Source organism: Mauremys mutica, chromosome 13 (assembly GCF_020497125.1).
Source record: "Mauremys mutica isolate MM-2020 ecotype Southern chromosome 13, ASM2049712v1, whole genome shotgun sequence".
NCBI classification, from domain to species: domain Eukaryota; kingdom Metazoa; phylum Chordata; order Testudines; family Geoemydidae; genus Mauremys; species Mauremys mutica.
Genome location: NC_059084.1, coordinates 8,570,342 through 8,590,325, shown reverse-complemented (window position 1 = coordinate 8,590,325; position 19,984 = coordinate 8,570,342). Strand labels below are relative to the sequence as shown.

Genomic DNA, 19,984 nt, shown 5'->3' with positions numbered 1-19,984 from the left:
AATGCAAATAATTTTAGGAGGCTGCAGGAACTGTGGGATAGCTTCAGTCCTCCAGTCCATGCGCATCCATTTGATTCTTTGGCTTTCCGTTACGCTTGTCACGCTGCAGTGCGCTGAGTCCCTGCTATGGCGTCTGTCTGGAGATTTTTAAAAAAGGATTCTGAATTTCATCTTCTGTAACGGAGCGCTGATAGAACGGATAGAACGGATTTGCCTGCCCTTACAGCGATCACATCCGCATGGTCCATGCGGGAGCTCTTTTTTTTATTTTGATTTCGGACTGCATCGCCACCCGTGCTGATCGGAGCTCCACGCTGGGCAAACAGGAAATATTCAAAAGTTCGCGGGGCTTTTCCTGTTTACCTGGCCAGTGCATCCGAGTTGAGAATGCTGTCCAGAGTGGTCAGTGGTGCACTGTGGGATAGCTCCCGGAGGCCAATACCGTCGATTGCGGCCACACTAACCCTATTCCGATATGTTAATACCGATATTAGCGCTACTCCTCTCGTCGGGCAGGAGTACAGAAACCGATTTAAAGAGCCATTAAAATCGATATAAGGTGCCTCCTAGTGTGGACGGTTGTGGCGTTAAATCGGTTTTAGGCTCCTAAAACCGATTTAAACGCCTAGTGTAGACCAGGCCTGACGATGGAAACCATGTATTTGTTATTACTACTTCAAGCTAGGGGGTGCAGCAGCACCCCCAGCATCCTAGATTCTGCACCACTGCTTAGAACCACTTTTGTCCATATCTATCAGCTGTGCTAAACATGAGCCTAACACAGCGGAGGAGCATGCCCAGCATTTAGAAGTATTTCAATAAAACATTTTAAAAAAACAAACCACTATCTCAATTAATTTAGATGGAATGGAGGGGCCCAAAGATGTTAACAGAACCCAACCACTGTCCAACATTCAGCAAGATTGGGTTGGAGTATGGAGACATCAGCAAGGTTGGGTTGGAGTATGGAGACATCAGCCTGCTTAGCACAGTGGCAAACACACAATTAAAAATCCTTTTAGATGTCTATTAAAATACAGAAAGAAAGAAAGAAAGAAAGAAAGAACCATCAAAGCATTTGAAATGTAAAGTATTAAATAAGGCGTTCATTTTAACAACATCCCTTGTTCCCTTTCCCTATAGCCTGAGAGAGTTTTTAGAAGACAATTAAAAGCTTGTTTGATGGTCTTTTAGATGGTATCATAGATGGTAATAACTGTTCTTTTTGGGGGGAAAGAGAAGAAGTTAGTTATGATGGGCTAGAGCTGATGTTGTTCTATTATTGTTAGTCTGATCCTGTTTCCTAGAAGACAAAACAAGACAAACACACACACTAGAGAAGAGAAAAGAAAAGCAAAGATAGAAAATGCAGTTTCTGTCTCTGGTGTTGACTTTCTCTTGCAACCTCACTGATGGAGGAAAACAAGCACAGGTCACAGTCTTATCTGCCACTCTGGTATTTGGTAAACTTGTACCAGCATCAGGATGTTTAGGGCATTGCTTTTAGTTGTCTCTTTCCAGGCACAGGCTTACAGCAGTGTTGCAAAATACAGAGTCTTTGCTGGCTAAGCCAGATTTTTATTGGGCAGAAGGGAAAAGGAGAGGGACAGGAAAGGGAAGAAATAAGGTAGGAAAGGAAAAGGACATAGGGTGGGTAAAGGAAGACAAAGTCTCACATCCCAGGTGGTGTTCAGGATTCAGCTGGAGTTAGTGGACCTGATGGTATCATCTGGGTCCTTCTCTCTGGCCCGATCTGGTCAGGACATCTTTGAGGATTAGGAAGCAGAAGGTCTGGGATGGTAGGGGTGGCAGCAGTGATTGTGAAGCTTGCTTCAGTAGCCAATTTTTCTCCCCAAAGTCTCTTTCTTAAGGACCCCAAAAGGGAGCGATGGGTGAATGGTCCATCCCCTGATTATTCTGTCCACTAATTAGTCCTAACATCCAACATACCAATTTTGGTGTATTAATTTTCAGACCTCAGTTCCTCTTGTTTACCAGGCATGATCTTAATGCTTAGATCAGGGGGCCTTTTTGTTTGGACTAATTCCGTCTCTGTCTCTCTTTCGTACTTTTTCCCGTCAGCATTTGTTATTATAGGTTATTGTGATATTTTATGAACTTTCACTTACTTTTTACAGTTGAGCTCGCAATTAGGCTAAATTCGTAGGCCCCATTATTACAGCAACACCCTCAACTCCCAAAGACTCCAACCTCATGGGAGGGTCGTAGCACCTCACAGGCGCAGGCTGAGTTTTGTAATTTCCAAAGGAAATTAAAATAAAACTTGAGTTGTGGTACTGCCGTCTAATCTTTGTTTTGTGTTTTCCACCATTCATAGGCATCGGTAAAACTTTTAGTTGTATTATAGCCTCCCCTGTTGAATGTTGAAAATAGGATTGTAGTTACATGTATTGTATTTTCCACTTGTGCTTCCTGAAAGTGACAGAACTTTATGTGGTATCATCTAAATCAATGACTCCATGGGCTAACAGTTTAGTTAGAGACCCCGAGGACTCAGACTAAGGACCTGTTATGGCTGATTTAAGTTAGCGCTTTGTTTCTTCTGTCACATAATAAATTTCAAAACCTGGACTGTACTGACATTTGCTACCAGAAAGGAGAAATAAAAAAATCTATATAGCTTCCATAAACTCGGAACTAAAGCAAGCAGTGCGATTGGTGGGGCTGAGTTGCTGCAAAGATAAAACCTTTTCACCTTTGAGATACAAAACGGACTGCAACTCATGATAAAACTAAATACATTTCATGGTCCCACCTTATTCCTTGCAGGGGGCTAATCTGCTTCGCAAAAACCTTGACCCATAGTTTATCACAGCCTGCAGCTTCTACTTAGGAGAGACTCATGCCCAGGGTCTAAATCCCCTCACATCCTACCTAAAGAGGGTGGTCCTACCAGGTCAGAATAGCACCTGATCATATAGCACTGCTGTAAAGCTTTCATTCGCTGTACTTTCACAAAATAATTTTGTCCAAGAAATGGAGGAAATATAGCATGCACCTAATTGACATGGGTGTTATAAAGTATAATCACTGTATTGTTTGTAAAACTCTTCGAGAACCACATGTGAAAAACACGATAGAAGATTAAAGTATTATTACTATTTATTTATTTATTTTCCTCTCAAAAAGTGTCAATGGCACATCAGTATAAATTGCTTGCAGGCTTTTGTATGGTTACAAAGGTGGCCTAATACTCCTCTTACACCTGTGCATCTCAGGAGTAACCTCATTAAAGTGAATGGAGTTACATTATTGTAAACTGAGTGTGAGAAGAGAATTAATCCTAATGAGTTCAGGTAACTCCTTCCAAAATTGCTGTTGGGCTAGGAAACAAAAAGAGATCCTAAAGAAAATAACAATGTGTTTTTGAGACTTCTGATGTCAAGGTTATGCTTATTTAACCCCTTAGCATGCTGGGAGTTGAGATTTCAGAACATGAGATATATTTGGAGGGAGAGGATGCCACACTGGCATTCTCCAGGGTGAAGATTATTTCATTCACAGTTTCACCTCCTGACCAATGGGAAAATATTCAAGACTTAAATGATATGTCTACACTGCAATTAGACACCCCCGGCTGGCCCATGCCAGCTAATTCGGACTCGCAGGGTTGAGGCTACTGTTTAGTTGCAGTGTAGACGTCCGAGCTCATATGGAGCCTGGGCTCTCGGACCCTGAGAGGTGGGAAGATCCCAGAGCTCAGGCTGCAGCCTGAGCCAGAACATCAACACTGCAATTAAACATTCTTTAAGACCTCTGGTCTCCATATCACCATTTACAATTTGCCTCAAACTTTCCAGGCAAATTCCACCATCGAATAAGACTATTTCCAGCACCTCTGAAAATCAGGCCTGGGTGTCTCAAACTGGGCTCCCCAAATTAGTGGATACTTTCAAAAATATGGTCCTGAATCTCTCTGTGTCTCAGGTCTCCATCTGAAAAATGAGCATGATAATACTTCCCTGCCTCACAGAAGTATCATGATGATGACACTGTTAATGCTTGTATCTATAAATAAATAAAATAAAATACACCACCATTATGTATGTCATTTTAATAAGCATTCAGTGAAGCATTGAATATGATCAGGTCTTGAGTTAACCTCAATTAATTATTTTGTCAGAATTATATTTTGCACATTTTTTTTCAGTTTAGGCTTGCTACGTTTGACTATCTTAGAATATATACTGCTAAATTCAACTTTAAAATTCAGAGACACTTTGCTTCCCATATGAAATTCAGATTTTTTATAAAGGAAGGTAGCTAAAATTGCAGAAAGCTTAGCTACAGAAACTCCCCCTTGCAGCTACTGAACAGGAAACTTCAGTGTTTCTCCAGTCTTATATCCACATGAATTACAGTTCATCATGTAAATATGATTGGCAAGTTCCTCTCTGGTACCTTGTGGCAATGTGAAATTAATTCCATATTACGAGACTCTGGGATCATGTCAATGGATGGCCGTGGTGCTGATTCTTTTATGAAATTTGCCCTGCTAAGATGGAACCTGCTTACTGGTCACTTAAAAGCCTTTGACACTTGCAAAGATCCTATGCATCCCTTGGATTACAAAAAGTATGGAAATTAAATACTGCTTGATTAAGGGTCTGATCTGAGAAAATTAAATCCTGCCTTCAATTATTGAAATGGCTTGTGGCTACTGCTTGATTCTTTATACTTATGAAAAGGGCCCAATTTATGCTGCCAAAAGTCTCCCTTTACGCTTGGAACATTTTAGAATTAAAGGAAACCCATCTAAATCTACTTCTTCCTTTTAAATTAATAAATGTACCCTTGCCTCCAATTCTTTATACCTCACAACACGGAGTGAGTATTTTTTTAAAAATTGTTCACACTAAGTTCTTTTATTGTAGTGACGTGGTCAGTTTGTTTCATGTATAGTAATAATTGCTCTCATTGAATAACGATCTTACCTGTCCATTGGGGTGATTCTAGAGAAGAGGACATCGTTAAAGTTGACGGGCCGATATTGGGGAAAAAAAAAGTCCCGTTCATCATGAAGAAATCTCTCAGTTGCAACATGACTCTGATGGGAAGTATAAACCCCACGTCACCCCAGAAAGGGTTAAAATGAGCCTGAAACTTCTATTGACCTTACCTGTTACACCTGGGGAAGGCATGGTTAGGTTGAAGGAGGAACTTAAAAGTAAGAGTGCAATGCAGTCAGTGAGAGAGGAAGTGTTCTCCAGGGAGGAGAGACTGGATGTGGACCTGATCAATGGGGAAAGAAAAGGGGTATGGCTACAGAACCAGGACTAGCTCCTGCAGTTGGCCCTGCCAAAGGGCAGGACTCAAGGGAAACATCCCTGTGGTACTTCTTCCAGCATGAAAGCCAGTCTGTTCTTCAGCGATGATATTCTCCGCTTGTAGCTTCAATCTGTTCAATATGACTTTCAACATTACATTGCTGCCTCATTCATTACAGTGTTAAAATCGTTGGTCATTGTTTCTACGTCTTCCTCTAGAGCAGTGGTTCCCAAACTTAGTTTGCAGCTTCTTCAGGGTAAGCCCCAGCGGGCCATGAGATGCTTTGTTTACCTAAGCGTCCGCAGGTATGGCCGCTTGCAGCTCCCCAGTGGCTGCGGTTCGCTGTTCCCAGCCAATGGGAGCTGCGGGAAGCGGCACAGGCCAGGCCACTTCCCACAGCTCTCATTGGTCAGGAACCAAATTAGATCTGGACCTTACTCCGGTTTCTCCTTACTGATGTCAATGGTGTTTCCCTAGAAGAATTTGGAAGAGAATTTGGCTCATGAAGGCTATGCTCCCCGCAATGGGCAGAGAAACGGTCCCTTGCCTTTAGAGTTCTCCTTTGACAGAAGTTCCTCTTAGTCTTTTCTGACTTTTAGTCTCTTTTCCAATAATAATGTCAATCACCGTCTCTCTCAGCAAATCGACCAAGGGAGCCAACATGGGCCTGCCAATACTGTATAAAACAAATTGTAGGGGAAATAGAGTAGGGAGAACCTCACATTGTCTGTTCAGTTATTTTACTACTTCCCACTAACCTTTCATTTTGCTGAATTTAAATTAGTCAGTTGCTTTCTCCAATGTAACTTGTTCCTTCTTTTTTTGGACCTCCTCCTGCATTCGTTATAAGGTATAAGCATATGTGATATGCCGTTAGCAAGAAGCAAGCAAAGCTATTTAATCAGAGTGAACTAATTTATTAAATATTGGATGACACCAGATTTGCAGCAGTATAGTTTGTTCATTCCATACAGAGTCAATGCTCCTTAGCTTCTCAAGGCTTGTGGTGCGCTCCAAAGTGCCATAATCTTTAGGATCCAAAATCCTAGACCCTTTGGTGCTTTGTTAGAAACAAGATAGAAAACATATATATATTTTCCCTAAAACTGAATCGTGTCGGGTTTTTTTCCTTTTTAATCAAACCAGATACACCCGAAAACAAATCAGGCTGATAAAAACAGAGTCAGATTTGCGAAGAAAACAGCTGTAGCAGCTAAATGGCTTAAAGCAGAGAAAATAGGGAAACAGCATGTGGGAATAATGATGGGTGGTTTTCAGGTTTCAGAATACATTAAGGCATTCTCCCTGTTTATTAAATTGCTCTGGCAGCATTTGACAGCAAAGGTTTTGCAGATTATGAAAGTGCAAGGGACATAACTAGGATTTTTTCAAACTAAAGCATGGCCTTGGGGTAATCTCCGAGAAGTTACATACTGCAAGAAGGATTTGCTTTGCAGAACTCCAAAGGAGGGCAATTTTTTTTTTAAATATCGTCATTCCCTTTACCTTCTTCATGGCACCTGATTAGGTTTTCTCTAACACTCACTGCCATTGTCATAACAAGGCAAATGCAAACTGTCGGCAGCATGAATGCAACTCTGACATATTTACTGAAGGGCATCAGCTGACAACAACAGTTGCTGTATGGCCACCTAGATATTAAACTTTTGTAGAGTATTTTTCTGCCCTGGAAAAGCTGGAAATAATATTGTAATTTTGCAAAAATTGCACAGCCAGAATCTTGTTCCTCAATCCTATTTTCAAGTGGTTTCTAAAATGAAAATGGAATCTTCTGAGCATAAAGCATACAAAATATTGACATCAGTCGAAAGTGGCAGCTCTTAGATTTAAATTGCTCTTTGCTTTCTGCTGAGGTAAGAAGGTCACAAAATATAGTTGACCATCATTTAAGCCTCTTGCACTATTACTTTGCAGGTGCCTTATTTTGAGTCTCAGCCCACATGCACAGTGCAGATTTCTAAAGCAGAATATTTTCTAATATGCTCATTTTGGAATTATTTTGGAAAGTCATGAAACAGATGGCTGGGTTCTCCTATTGGAAACAGTGCCATGGAAGGAATTCCAGCATTTTCAAAGTCTGAAAACTTTGATGTTTTCTAAACTAGTCTGGGACCCAGACTAGTTTAGGTCCAGATCTTGCAATCAATTGTGCCTGGACAAATTGATTTGACTGTACAGAGACCCTCAGTGGTTTGAGCATTGGCTTGCTAAACCCAGGGTTCTGAGTTCAATCCTGGAGGGGGCCATTTGGGGATTGGTCCTGCTTTGAGCAGGGGTTGGACTAGATGATCTCCTGAGGTCCCTTCCAACCCTAATAATCTATGATTCTATGACTTTGGCAGGGCTCTGTGCAGGTGTGGCAACCCATCTGCAGGATTGGGGCCTTAATTTTTAAAGGGATACACAAAGGCATCTGAAAACACTAGTTTCTTTTCTCTCTCTTCATCTCCTCCCTGAACACACACATACACACACCTATAATTTGAAAACAGCCCAAACTTTTATTTTCAATTTGCTCCATGCTTGCTGTGCCTTTTGCCAAGTTTCAGTCAATAAACAAATTGTATGGCCTTGTTATAAAACCCCTGAAAATAGAAAACGCTGACACAAACTTAACTATAGAGGCACAATTTAGAAAGTAGGTGCTTGTGTCAACTTTGAAGAATGAGATGAATTTAAAGGTGCTATTTAGCGATGAAAAAATTCTTTGGGTTTAACAGCTTCTGTTTTTCAACACAGTCTACTGTTTTTCAGGCAGCCATGTGCAAGTAATGGCATTCTCCTAAACCAAACAAATAGAATAAAAAATGATGTGGCCTCTAACCCCACCCTTTGCAACTCATAATATAGAGCTAGGATCAGGTAAAAACAGAACATGCTTCGCTATTAACCTTAGATACAGAGCATTTTTGAAACATGTTTTCACCATCTATGGTGCCTGCCCAAGGTCAGAGCATGATAGATATCTTGGAGGGTGTGTGGGGATTGACTGACTACTGTGTATTTTTCAACAGGCTCCCTTCCTAGCAGAGAAGTGCCTTTTTTATATATATTGCTTGTATGTTTCACAGGAACAGGATGTGTCTGCTGACTTTTTGGTTTGTTTTCCAAAACTTTGATCACACTAATCCAGTGTTTCTCAGACTGGGGCCGCCGCTTGTGTAGGGAAAGCCCCCGGCAGGTTTGTTTACCTGCCCCGTCCGCAGGTTCAGCCGATCGCGGCTCCCACTGGCCACGGTTCGCTGCTCCATGCCAATGGGGGCTGCAGGAAGTGGCACGGACCGAGGGAGTGGAAGCCGCGATTGGCTGACCTGTGGACAGGCAGGTAAGCAAACTGACCTGGCCCGCCCAGGGCTTTCCCTACACAAGCAGCAGCCCCAGTTTGAGAAACACTGAACTAATCTATTGTCTGGAATTCCAGGGGAAAAATTCAACCCACGTGTAAGAAGTGTACCAACTGGGAATAGCTGGAGTCCATCCCCCTCCAGCCACTTCCCTTCCCCAGGGGACAGACCCTCAGGATTGTCAACCCCAAGCAGTAAAAACATGAGTGAGACCCCCCCCAAATCATTGATGGGCTTAAAAACCATGCAATTTTATGATGAATAAATACATAAATACATAAAATAAATGTGGAGTTCTTTTTATTTCCCTTCTTGTCTTCCAGCCTTTAGTGAGCATGTTTCTGAGCTTTTACCACACCCACAAGGGCTAGAAACTTACTGATACTTTTTTGAGGTGAGATTTTTCACATGCTCACATGATTCCTGGAACCAGGTCTTCAAGAAAAATACCAAATCCAATAAATCTCAGGATAAAATCAGGAGATTTTGCAGCGTTGTGCCTCTGACATGCCTTGTGTACTGGGGACTTCAGGAGGGGAGGTATAGCAGCCCTCAAAGCTGTCTCCAGGCCTGCCAGGGACTCTCCTCTACTATCTGTGTACTAAAAGGAGGTTGCCATTCCCACATCAGCTGAACAGCACAAAGGGAACAAACGGGCAGAGAATCTGCTCCATTGTGTCCAAACCTGCTCAGGAGCCAGAGAACAGAACCCAACAAGAGTTTTGCTGTGTTATTAACTTTATAATCTCTATAGTGAAAAAGATTATTATTTCCACTTTCCTTCAGATAACTCTTAAAGCACTTCCTCATGCAAAAGCACTGGAGTTAACATAACATTATCGAGATGATATAAACACCAGCAGAATGAAGAACTGTGCTTTCAGAAGTAACCACACAAGAAATCCTTAATGTTAAATCACATGTATTAAGCTGGATTCACATTTATATTTAAGCTTTTGACACCTATTCCCAGAAAAGCTGAAGTAGGAAAAGAAATGATCAAGTATCTGTCAATTCAAAAGGTGTTTTTTAAAACAAGAAAGTATTTGCATATCACAGCATTTTAAAAGACAAAGAGTAATAGCTTAGGAAACAAACAGAGATGTATAATATAAGGTGTGAGAGTGTTTTACATATTTAAAGCATCAAGGGAGAGTTTGGGTTTTTTTAAGCAGAACTTGTGATTATTAGTCACACTGATAGATGAAACCTATTTATTGAAGGTCAGCTCTCAAAAACTTTGCAATGTTAAAATGAAAATTCTGGGCTAGGTTGTGGCCTCTGGAATTCTACCTGTCTCAAGAAACCCTGACATACAGTGTTTTCAATGCTTTACCAAGATTTATGGAGCATTTTTTCTGACTGACGTGGTATTGTGGGCAGAACCCTCCTGTGCTTTGGCCCGTGAATCAGAGTGAACATTCGGATTGCTCATGTGAATTATTTCTAAGTAAATATTTTGTGTCTCTAGTCTCTTTTGAGTCACAGTAAAAATCAGCACTTGAATGTGGAAATTCACCACTGTGCAGCAGGCTAGCACAAGGAGGCATTGGCCCCTCTAAGTCCCGTTAAGTCCTCAAAGTAAAGTTTAGGTGGGCGTTCAGTGGTGATTAGGCTCTGGGCTGGTCCTGTGTGCAGGAGTGAATTTCAGCCTGTGCGTGAATAGCAGAGAAAGTTTCCCATTTAAAGCTGATCTGTTTATGCCAGCTTTTCGCATGTACTTCCTGTAGGTGAAATATTACCTGTTTGAACAACATTGTAATTGAATTGCATTGAGTAACAAAGCAATGTAAATCAGTCTGATTTGGTCTTCACTTACAAAAGCGGCAAATAGGAGGAGAGAGAATATGTGAGAGTGTTCATTGAAGTTGGATTTAGGTGGTCCATAGGTATTGTACTGGCCCCCTTCATAGGGGTGAATTTTATCCTGTGGGAGTAGAAATTTTAGGGAATAAAAAATAACATTATTACCGTAAACCACTGGTACCTAGTGTGACACTCTGTAGCCCTCTTGTAGCATGGAACTTGGAGGGAGGAGCACAGGTTGCAGGAGGGAAGAGTTTGAAGGCGGCACCAGGAAGTCAGTCTGTTTGCATATGGCTTTAAGGCTAGCTGCAGTGGCAGCATCTCTGTAAATAGTTCCCTTAATAAAGACCCAATTTAGTTTTAGAAACATGGAGTCTCTCATGTTATTACCCAGCACATGGTAAATGAAACACACCTCTGGAGGGGCTGGGCCACATATAGAGGTTGATGATCCTGCTCATGACTTGGCAAACCTGGCTGTATCTTTTAGCTCAAGCACTAGAGACTTATGCTTTAAGAGCAAGCGGTCCCAGGTTTGATTCCCCCCTGCCAACAACCCACCCAAAGACATGCCCTGTCACCATAGTGAAAAAGAAAAAGGGCAGATTTTCAAAAGCGCTTAGCGCCCACAACCTGGGGCAGATTTCAAAAGGAGCTCAGTTCCCATTTATGCCTCTAAATGAAGGGATCAGATTTTAAAACACACAAACCTACCCGTTCATTGACAGAACAGTGAGAGTGCTGGATGCTCTGAGCATATTTTGAAATCTGCCTGCTTCGTTTAGCTTCCTGAATGGGAGTTAAGCAATTTGGAAACCGGGCCATATATTGAGGTGTGTCTAAGTGGGAGCTGTTGTGTGCTAAACTCTTTTAAAAATCTGTCCTCCTGAGCTTTAAGTGGTTGATAATTAGATCTCTCTGCAGAAACTATTTTCAGTACAGACAGACAATTTTTAAAAAATCTGACTTTCCTGATTGGGCTACAATATTTATTACATTCACAAGGTGATTGGATAACGCAAGATACCTTATACCTGAAAAGCAAATACCAAGTTGTTATTGGCGCAAAAATAAATTAGCCAAGGAGGATTACACTAGGTTTACTTTCATTGGCATTCAGCATTACTGCAGTAGCATGAAGCAAATGAAAAAATACATAAATATCAGAAGAGAAGATGTAAGGATAGATATGAGAAGAAATAGGAAATTTCAACACCTATAGATTTTCTCTTTCTTTCTCCAATAATTCCCCACTCAGAAGCAATACCCCTGTAACCTTATATTGCTTTAACAAACAAGGTGGTAAATTTAGCCAGACACCCACTCCTAGGAAAGTGGTAATTAATTGGAAAATATTTGAACTGTGCTTTGAAAATGTAGGTCTGAATTTTGCAAACTCTGTCCACTAATGTGGACTAATTTAATCACATAATTACTGTATTTCTGGACCTTGACATACAGTTCCCAATTTGCATGCATTATAGGTGTATATTGGGAACACAGTTGTGTGCATAAAACAACTGTGCACGCGCTTTTGAAAATTTGGACCATAAATCACATATAGGTTTTATTTATTGTTGCTGTTTGCCTCAGAAATGCCCAATTCCTTTAGAGCCTCTTTGTAAATATATTCTACTCTTGTTTATAAACTCTCACAACAATAACTTGTGCTGCCAGGTTCTTGGAAAAGGTCTCTGTCATGCCAGTCTGCGTCTTGATGGAGATCGCCACATGTAATAACTGTAATTTCGTTCAGGTCACAGATTCCTTTGTTTTTGGCCATGTAACTTGCCAGCTCAGTGATATTGATTTGTGTTAAGAAAAGGGGTCATAAAATAGAAAAACTCTCCACTTAAATCCTTGTTGCAAAAACATGTAGTGATTTTTGGACAGAAAATTGTTCTGTTTTCTTTTCAAAATAGTTTGTACATAGAGCATGCCAGGAGATCTGATTTTCTGCTATCCCCTTACTTTACAAGTAATTTCAACATGATCCAAAAAGACTCTGTTTTGTTATATTTTTAATATTTTTAATCACGTATTAAAATAATACATAAGATCTATGATATTTTTACCGGGATGGAAATACAAAGTTTGTTTGCAGTGTTGTTGTAGCCATGTTGGTTCCAAGATATGAGAGAGACAAGGTAGATGAGGTAATATCTTTTACTGGACCAACTTCTTTTGGTGGAAGATGCACGCTTTTGAGCTCCACAGAGCGCTTCTTCAGGTCTGGGGAAGGCAATCAGAGTGTCTGAGTTAAACACAAGTTGGGACAGATTGTTAAGCTTAAGGAGTAATGCAGGTTATAGGTGGCCACTTGAAGTGAAGTGGGAAATTGAGGGCTAGATTGTTACTGAGGGTTTGAAGTAGGCAATTAAAGGTACCAGGCATTATGTTGTGTTACAAATTATTGTAATGATCCATAAAGCCAGTGTCCTTGTTGTGTCATTGGAACCCCTATGGGGTATAATCAAACAGATCCCATATTTGATGGGGACCACATACTGAAAGAAATCTTTCCCATACCCCCTATTCTAGCCTTTACACAACACCTCAGCCTTGCCAAGCTCATGATCAGAAGTCAGCTCCTCATAGACCAAGACACACCAACTCAAAGCTAGACCCTGCCAGAACTTCAGATGCAAAACCTGCAGACATGATCCACTGCTATGATGATCAATACCCCCCATAACATACCTTTCAAGATTCATGGGTTCCTACACATGCCTCTCAACATGTGGAGTACGTCATCCAGTGCACCAATTGCCCCCATAACAACTGTGTGGATTAAGCCAGGCAATCAATACTCTTTCAAATAAGCTTGCATAGAAAAATGATAATCGACAAAAACACTCTGTCACCCATGGATGAAAGCTTTTCACAAAGTGATCACTCCATATCTGAACTTTCAGTACTCATGCTTAGAGGAAACCTGCTCAACACCCTCAAAATGCGAGCCTGTGAACTTATTAAATTCATAACTCTGCTAGACACCAAAACCCTGGACCATGGATTTCCTTCCCCAGACCTGAAAAAGAGCTCTGTGTAGCTTGAAAGCTTGTACCTTTTACCAACAGAATATAAAGTGAGCCATATTAAGCCTAAGAAAGCATCCAGAATTGGTATAATATGCAGTATGAAACATTTCACATTTTCAGAATGAAGCTGATGGGAAGTGATAGTTTATCCTATTACTGATGCAGATGGTCTCACCCCTTTGCAGACGACCAAGCTATGCACCACTTAAATCCTCCCAAACCCTCAAAATAGGGTTTACAATGGGACTTCAATGATCTAATCGGCCTTGTGCTGGCCCTTTGCACAGTAGAGAAATTCAGATATAGGCAAATCACTTAGGCATATGCTTAACTTTAAGCATGTTAGTAGTCCCATTGAAGCCAGTGGAAGTGGATCCAAACCTAAGGCCTCAGGTTTTACAAACCACATGCTCCTCTATTTTGTCTGTCTGTAGGTTTAATACAACTCGAAGTTCCCACCATAGTGCTGTAGCATTTTCCATTCCTTAGAAACTTTCTTTAGTAGTTCAGACAACACGTTTCCTTATCTACCCTAGACCCAGTGGGCTAGATCCTCAGCTGGTGGAAATCAGTGTCCCCTATTGATTTTCAACAGAGCTTTATACCAGCAGTTTGCTTCTCACCCTATGTCCCTGACTGACAGCTACATCCAAGACAGGTCTTTTTTTTTCATTCCCTGGGTCTCTCACTATCTGCCGTTAGGACATGCTTCAAGCCTCATTGACTTTAGCTGCTGTATAGTGTTTTTGACTGGGTTTGCATCCCCTACCCTTGTTTTTGTATCCATTACACTTTTGTTTTCTCTCTTCCTCTTCCTAGCTTGAGAATAATCTCTCTGTGGGTGGGGTCGTTTGACTGCGCACTGTCGAATTTGTTGTGCTTGTGCTGCATTTTTTTCATTGTCCAGCTTTGTATTGTATTTAGTTGGTTTATTCCCTGTTTTTATTTTTCCTTCCTTTAATATTCTGTGCTGGGGTTTTGTTTGTGTGTTTTATACAATGGGTAGATGTTTCACAAGAGGCACCTTATTAAATAAATAAACTGTGCTATCAGTCTGGTGTTATCAAGAGAGGGTCTTTTGGTATCTCAAATGAATGGCAGGTTCCGAGCTCTATATTACAAAAAGAAAAGTAAGATAATGAAGTAACAAAACTTTTTAAAATGAGACTTTCTGGTCCCTTATCTAGTATTCTGTCAGATGATTTTTCTCAAGAAATGTTCTTCAAAGCAACTTTTGGTTTAACAAACAAACAAACCAAGAATTAAAGGTAATAGGAGTTTTGCAGGTTTAGGCCTAATATGAATTTATACCATCTAGATTTTCAGCCTAGCATGGAGCCTAGTGTGACCTTATCCAAGGTCTGGTTCATTCTTGGAGTTCAGAGTAAAGTTTGCATTAACAGTGTCATGAGTTTCTGAATTGCTTTTGACACAGAAACCAAACTGCCTTTGTAGTGCCCTACCTGGAGGCAAGACAGAAAGACAAGAGCAGTGAGTGGCTCTGACAGTCCCAGGTTGTTCCAATGGATAAACCTGTAAGTGGTAGCCTCTAAGCCCACCAGCTATTGAAAGGGTCGGGTTGCAAACAAGGTAAAATAGAAAACTGCAACTTAAAAAAAAGAAAGAGAGAGAGAACCCACGAATGAGGAATGTTTTATCTCCCTGTTCTTTCATGGAAAGTGAGGAACATTTTTCTTCTGCTACGTTACTGAGGCACTGAAGCCTTTATAATAGTGTGCAACAGCTATGCCATCAAATAAGAAATGCTTTAAATTGCTTTCTTCACATCTCGCTGCAGTGATGAACATTGGAAGTGGTGTCACCATTTTAAATGCAGACATTGTTGAACTGTGGTCTTTAATATGGACTTCCATCTGATTTTTCTAATTTTTGTGAAATCTGATTACTTTTAAATCTCCCTCCCCCCAATCCTCCTCCTCCTCCCACTCTCTCCATTGCTTAAACCTCATTAAAAAGATAATTCAGCACAGAGGCGTAGCCACGGGTGGGTCTGGGTGGCCTGTGGCCCACTCACTTAGCATCCAAGCCCACCCAAATCTGAGCAGGGGTGTAGTGCAGCCCAGAGCATCACTCGGGCACCTGAAATCCAGGACGGAGCTATGCACCCACCCTTCAGAAAGCTACGCTCCAGCAGCTCTGCCCTGCCATTTTCTGAGCCGCCCCACACATGTGCTCAGCTCGGCAGGTGAAGCCCTGTGTCTGGAAGCACCAGGGCTAGGAAGAGAGCGTGGCATCAGGGGAGAAGCTGAACTAACACAAAAAAAACGAGGAGTCCTTGTGGCACCTTAGAGACTAACAAATTTATTTGGGCATAAGCTTTCGTGGGCCTGATGATGAAGTGGGATCAACGGACCCTCCGCAGGCACGCCTGCGGGAGGTCCACCGGAGCCGCCTGCCGCCCTCCCGCGGCACGCCGCCCCAAGCGCACGCTGGGGTCTGGAGCTGGCCCTGCTTATACCAACCTCACCACCATAGAATATGAGTGATTTCCAGGAGTTTGTTAAGTGACAAACAGCTGATATTCACAGTTTGTTCTTTAAAGGTGGTTCTTTAAATTAACCAAACTGTTTGGTACACCCAAAAAGTTTAGGTTTGGTTTAACTCGAGTTTGCAGCAAGCATTGAATTGGTTCATTTTTATTCATTAATGTTAATCTACTCCTCCCTGGCCACCCATGACTGTTGTGAGTATTAGTAAAGGAACAGATCAGTGCTTGGTGGAAATTCAGTTCTAAATGATTCCCAGTGTGGATGGGACTGAAAGCACATTGCTAATGAAAAATAGCACAGGTAAAACAATAACCAGTACGTGATTTGTTACATTATACTTTCTGTCCATGTTAAAGTCCCCCTTACCAGGAATGTTAGCTTTTTCTTGAATTTCTTTTTCATATGTAGCATGCTTTCCCCACTGACCTTGCTGAGTTGGCTAAGCACACATTTGTCATTTGTCTGGCAAAATTTTTGTGTCCTATACCTTTTTTTTTATACTGCTTTAATACTGCCCTTCCCTTGATTAAGAAGAAATGGGCATCTTAGGCTGACATTATTTCTACCATGAAAAGAGTAAATAAAAAAGCTCCTTTTTCTAGGCTGCTTTATACAAATGTCACTATACATTTTTAAATCCGCTCTGGGTTCCCATGCTCCAGTCTTTTGAAATGATAACCAAGTCAAACTTCCTTATGCTGCATTTCAGTGTTAATGGGGCACTTACAGAGGGTGAACTGCAGAAAACAGGTATACACAGAACAGTTCTGTGTGGAACACTCTCTGCTATTCACATACATTGTGAAATGCTTTAGTTTTATTGTAGGGAAAATGTTGGATTAAGAATAACACATTTTAAGTTCTTTCCTCATGTCACTGTCACTTCAGTAGGGGTCTGGTTCTGAAATCCTTACTTAGTTTGGCTTGAGTAGGGGATAAATGAGAACTTAGGAAGAATGCCAAGGTTTGACTATAGGAGGAAAATCATTCACCCATGATCCGCACATAGAGGTGACCCTCTGTGACTGTATCTTCCCCTTTGCATGTGGGTCAGAAGACTGCATATGCGAAACGGGTAGGAAGATGGAGGTCTGGGCCACAGCTCATCCCATGGTTTTCCATAAGAGAGGTCAGTTTCCCCCTTCCAGGCTATCAAAAGTGAAGTGATTATAAAAATCTTATTTATTCTTCCATGTTTATGCTATGTGTTTCCTTTGTATTTTTCATTTGTGTTGGACAATGAAAACAGACTGGTTGTTTGCACTTTTATTTATAGTCATTTCACTTTCTGCTTCTCATGAAATAACATGTGGTGGCAACATTTAGGTTTCAAACCCTGCAGAAGAATGATTGACTCCCAAAAACCAATTGTGATTGAGTTTTACTTCGTTCAAGTGTGTAATGAAAATATTTCTTCTAATCCTAGGTTTTATAAAACCAATTTATCAGAGCTGGTTGGAAAATTGAGGGAGAAGAGGTTCCCTGTGGAAAATTTCAACAAACATTAAATGTTTTGTTTTCAGCAAAACTTTCAGTGGAAAAACTTCACTTTTCTGTCAAAACTGAAAAAATGTCAGTTTTCAGTAGCCAAAAAAATGCTAAAAAACTGAAGAAAATATTCTGTTTTCAGCCAAAAAAAAGGCACTTTCTGACAAAGTGAAAATATTTAAAAAGCAGACACTTGCAAAATATTTTTGCTTAGTCAACTACCATATTTTTCATAAAAATAAAAAGTTTTGAAGGTAAATTTTGCCCAACCCTGTGACTGACATTTTGAGTCCAAATATCTCTTGGTATTCCTTTAAGCTACAAATGTTTGGGGTGGAATAACTCAAGACATATTAAATGGTATTTTTTGTCTCTTTTTTCTCTCTTGCTCTTCCAGAAAGTTCAGCAGTACACAGTCATCGTTCAGGCTACAGATATGGAAGGAAATCTTAACTATGGTCTCTCAAACACAGCAACTGCAATCATTACGGTGACAGATGTGAATGACAACCCACCAGAATTCACTGCCAGCACTGTGAGTATCAATGCATCAGCACAATGATGCATGCACACACAATGTGTTTGTAACTCATGGACATTTCATATCCCTCGTCTCTGTTTGCTGGTTTGGCAGACAGAATAAAAACTTGATAAATAACTGTGTAACAAAGACTTTCAGAGGGAAGAGAGAGAGCGAGAGATTCCTGAACTAGCAATGCTGGTTTGGCTACTAGTTTCACTGAGATACTGAAGAAACTAAAAGAATGTGGCAAGGATAGTTTCTACTGTCACTAAGGAGGTTGCAGTGGTGTCACAGCAAGTGATTGTAGACACATCAGACTTATTACTTATGAGCTAAACCCTGAACTATATTTTGTAGCTTGGATTAAATTTCAAAAGAAGAAATAAATAGTCTGAATGGTAACACTTAGTCATCCATACGTATTTCACTGATAACTGTAACAGATGTCTTTGTTGTGCAGGCAGTAAATGCATTAAACCATAGTGCATCTGTTTTTAATTAGCTCAAAATCCTTCATATACTAGTACAATATGTGTCTATCCGATTCTGCTCCAAGACCGTTGGTCTAACTTCTTTGAGTGGGAAAAATAAAGAGATTGCAGTGGACAAGGTAGTGTAAGGAACGGGGGGTGGGAGGGTGGGAGATAAAAAAGTAATAAAATAATTTAATTGATCTCTGTACCAAAAATAAATGCAGGAATTAATGATATATCAGGAACTCAGAAAAATGAAGTATTCTGAATGTGCGTAATGATGTCATGCTGAAATAATGATAAATAATGAATTATTAGCTTTTGGTTGTTTACATTAATAATAAGGTCAGCTATTAAGAAAAGCAAAATTTCAGTCACAAAGGAAAAATAAGTCTCAAAATGCATCCAAAGCTCTAAAAAATCATCTTGAGCATCCTACATGAACATCACTGTAGATATGGGAATATAGAGTCCAGAGAGATGGAACAGTGTCTTTTCTTCAGCACCACTGAAAGCCAGCATTGTACCGTGTATCATGTCACTGAGTGCTCTTGTAGGTATATGGAGTGGGTTCGTACTACTTCTGTATGATACTGAATGATACTATTCTATAAGGTACATCAATATTTGTTAGCACAGAGCCGAACTCTGGCCTCAGTTACACCCATGAAACTCTGCTGAACTCACTGGGCTTCTACAGGTGTAACTGAAAGCACAATTTGGCTCATGATTCCAGACCTGCAAGGTGCTGAGTGTTTCAGAGAAAGTGATGAGTCCCTTCATCTTCCGCTGATGTTAGGGAAGAGAGCGTTTCACAGACACCTGATGAAACTCAGCATTTGCCATGGAAGTAACTCAGCTTTCAGTATCTGAGGTTGTTAGCCCAGAGCATACGGAGTATGGCTCACCATAGGGCGTATGTGATGATGTTTGTCATGGGAATACATTTATTGGGGTATTTTCCATTTAGTGTATTAAAGAATGTATTTCAGCATATGACACATGCAGTTCTAGTAGAACCATAGAAAGCAGAGCTGGATCTTGGGGTATCTAGTCCATTCTCATGCCAATGTAGGATTGCTTCCTCCTATGCAATTTGTAGAGTTTTATCCAGTCTGGTTTTCAATATCCCAAGCAATGAGTCTTTCCACTACAAAAATATATGTGCCCCAGCATACTAATGCTTTGGGGGAACCTTATGCTGCCAGGTAAATACTTCTTCCACCTTAATTTGAGTGAAAAAGTGCTGACATCTAGTGGCCAAGTTGTTTAAGCACAGATGTGAATGTCTTAAAGATAGTGACTGCTAAATTGGAATTAATTTGCAAAATGGACACCATTAAATTAGGCTTGAATAAAGACTGGGAGTGGATGGGTCATTACACAAAGTAAAACTGTTTCCCCATGTTTATTTCCCCTCCATGCTGTTCCTCACAAGTTCTTGTCAACTGCTGCAAATGGACCATTTTGATCACCACTACAAAAAGTT

General features: G+C 40.7%; 1 protein-coding gene across 4 annotated transcripts in view; it reads left to right on the top strand.

The window, feature by feature from the left end:
- Window positions 1–19,984, top strand: part of CDH4 (cadherin 4) — a 627,456-nt gene that overhangs the window by 541,694 nt on the left and 65,778 nt on the right. For all 4 annotated transcript variants that reach the window (XM_044986659.1, XM_044986658.1, XM_044986660.1 and 1 more), the window contains one exon: window positions 17,897–18,034. In XM_044986659.1, the coding sequence (XP_044842594.1) occupies window positions 17,897–18,034 (138 nt within the window). The remainder of the gene's footprint in view (window positions 1–17,896; window positions 18,035–19,984) is intronic.